The following is a 2,230-nucleotide window of genomic DNA, read 5'->3' as shown; positions in this document are numbered from 1 at the left end:
CAGCTGTTTCTGTATTACCTTTAGTAAAACTTTACTTGCATGGGATATCAAACACATTGTCTGATGATTTTCGCATTCCGATGGGTCATCTCTTTGGAATGGGCACAAATACGGATCTCTTCCAATGTGACAGCTTATAAATTCTAGTCTCTGTGCCTGTGGGTATGGTCTTATTCTGGAGTGAGTTATCCATTATTTAATAAGACAGGATTAGGGTGGGCTGTATCTTGAGTTACTGCCGTATTAGAGGGTATAAATCAAGTCACCATCGTTCCATTTCCTTGGTAGTGTGTTCTGTGTTGGGTCTATAGGAATGATCTGGCAAAATTCTCTCTCTTGCTTTCTAGAACTTGTATCTGTCTCATCTTCATATGACCTCCTATTCTTTGGACTGAAGATAGCAGCCCATTCTCTGACCTGGTTCATTAGCTTCTGCTGCCCTGTGAGGCAACAGTCTACATTCTGACATGCCATTTTGGGGTTCCTTAGCCCTGTAGCCAGCAACCTATTTATTGTCTGAGGCAGCCTTGTAAGCCAACAGCTGAGGATTTGGGTTTGTCAGATCAAGAGAGTCAAGAAAGGCCACTAGACTAACACCTGACCCATAGATTTGGGACTTGCCAGCCTCCACAACCACATAAACCATTTCCTTGATGGTTCATGAGTTCTGTGAGACACTGAAATGAATAATAGAACCCTGGCGCTGTGGGCTAAAGTGTCAGACTACAAAGTCATTTGAACTGCAAGGCTGGTGGTTCAAGCTCACCAGCTGCTTCTTGGAAACGGGATCGCCATGGGTTGGAATTGACTCGATGGCAATTAACAACAACAACAACAAGATGGAAGGGAAGGAGCTCTGATAGCATAATGGTTACAAATCAGGGTGCTAACCTCATGGTCAGCAGTTCAAAACTACCAGTGGTTCTGCGGGAGAAAGATAAGGCTTTCTGCTTCTGTAAAGATTTATAGCCTCAGAAACCCTATGCAAGGTCGCTAAGAGTTAGAACCGACTCCACAGCACATAAACACCACCACTGCCAAGATGGAAGGGAGAAGACTGAGGGGAAGAGAAAGAGTTGACATTAGAGACAATGGAGTGGTGTGAATTTGAAAAAGTGGGACATTTAAGACATTGTTAACCTCCACCTTATAAGGACCAGCCTTGAGCTAATCCTTCTAATAGAAGTTATTCATGGAGGTGATGAATCTTAGCCAAAAACGTCAGATGTTTGGTATTCTTAAATATCATGTATTTTCTTAGAATAATATTCTAGAAATAAAATTTATTTTAACAGATTTTAGAGACTTAATTTCAATGAATTTTAATTTAATGTGACATATTTAATTATAACATAAGAAACAGTTTAAAAAGAAAAAAAAATCTGCTCTGTATTAAATATAAGTTAGCAAGTGATCAGATATAAATAACACATATAGAATTATATTTTCCTTAAGTATATTATAAAAATATGGTTATTTTAAAAAGTTTAACATATAAATTTTAAATCAAAGAATAGTTGGGTCTGACAATAGAAACAGTATACGGTAACATAAAAGTAATCTCTGAATACAAAAATTAATACTGCTGAAACTTAAATTAAAAAATCCTTTAATTCCATATTTCTAGCGATCCCAACATTACTGCAAACTGTTTAGATGAGACAGAATCTTATTAGCTGAGTTTCATTCCACTTCCCTGAAAAACCACTAGCTGAGTTTAGCAAACTACTTGAGCTAATAAAGAACCTGTGATGTAGCTAACATGGCAAATATTCAACAGTATCATTCTTTCTTAACAATGGATCCTCTTTGCTTGGAGTCTACCACTACTTCCAAAGCCTGCTGGTATCTGTTACTGATACAATACTAGGTCATCCCTCAGCTACTATGTTTCATCATTTCCAAACATTTATCATTTAAAACATAAGAAACTTCTTGCTTTATTGTTATCAAGTAGTAAATAGCATACTCTAAGCTTGGTATTAAAATTACAGCTTTATTATCTTATATACTTACCCAAGAACTCTGATGTTTGTTTCAAACACTGATACAACTACATCATTATCTAAATTAACATCTTTTAGAACTTTTCTCACTGCATCTTCAAATTCTTTAGTTTTATTTAATACCTAGAAAAAAAAATGATTAAAATAAAGTTCTTTTCTAACAAGTCAAAGTAAGAATAAACAACTAAAAATGACCATACTTTAAGACTTAAATATAACACATA

The 2,230-nt window shown here is 35.7% G+C and overlaps 1 protein-coding gene across 2 annotated transcripts in view; it reads right to left on the bottom strand.

Annotated features, from left to right (window-relative positions):
• EDEM3 (ER degradation enhancer, mannosidase alpha-like 3) overlaps positions 1 to 2,230 on the bottom strand; it is a 96,997-nt gene that overhangs the window by 55,066 nt on the left and 39,701 nt on the right. For both annotated transcript variants that reach the window (XM_006872524.1, XM_006872525.1), the window contains exon 5: positions 2,017 to 2,129. In XM_006872524.1, coding sequence (XP_006872586.1) covers positions 2,017 to 2,129 — 113 coding nt within the window. The remainder of the gene's footprint in view (positions 1 to 2,016; positions 2,130 to 2,230) is intronic.

This window comes from Chrysochloris asiatica, unplaced genomic scaffold (assembly GCF_000296735.1).
Source record: "Chrysochloris asiatica unplaced genomic scaffold, ChrAsi1.0 scaffold00203, whole genome shotgun sequence".
Taxonomy (NCBI): domain Eukaryota; kingdom Metazoa; phylum Chordata; class Mammalia; order Afrosoricida; family Chrysochloridae; genus Chrysochloris; species Chrysochloris asiatica.
The sequence above is the reverse complement of the archived record's forward strand: the minus strand, read 5'-3'. Positions and strand labels throughout refer to the sequence as shown.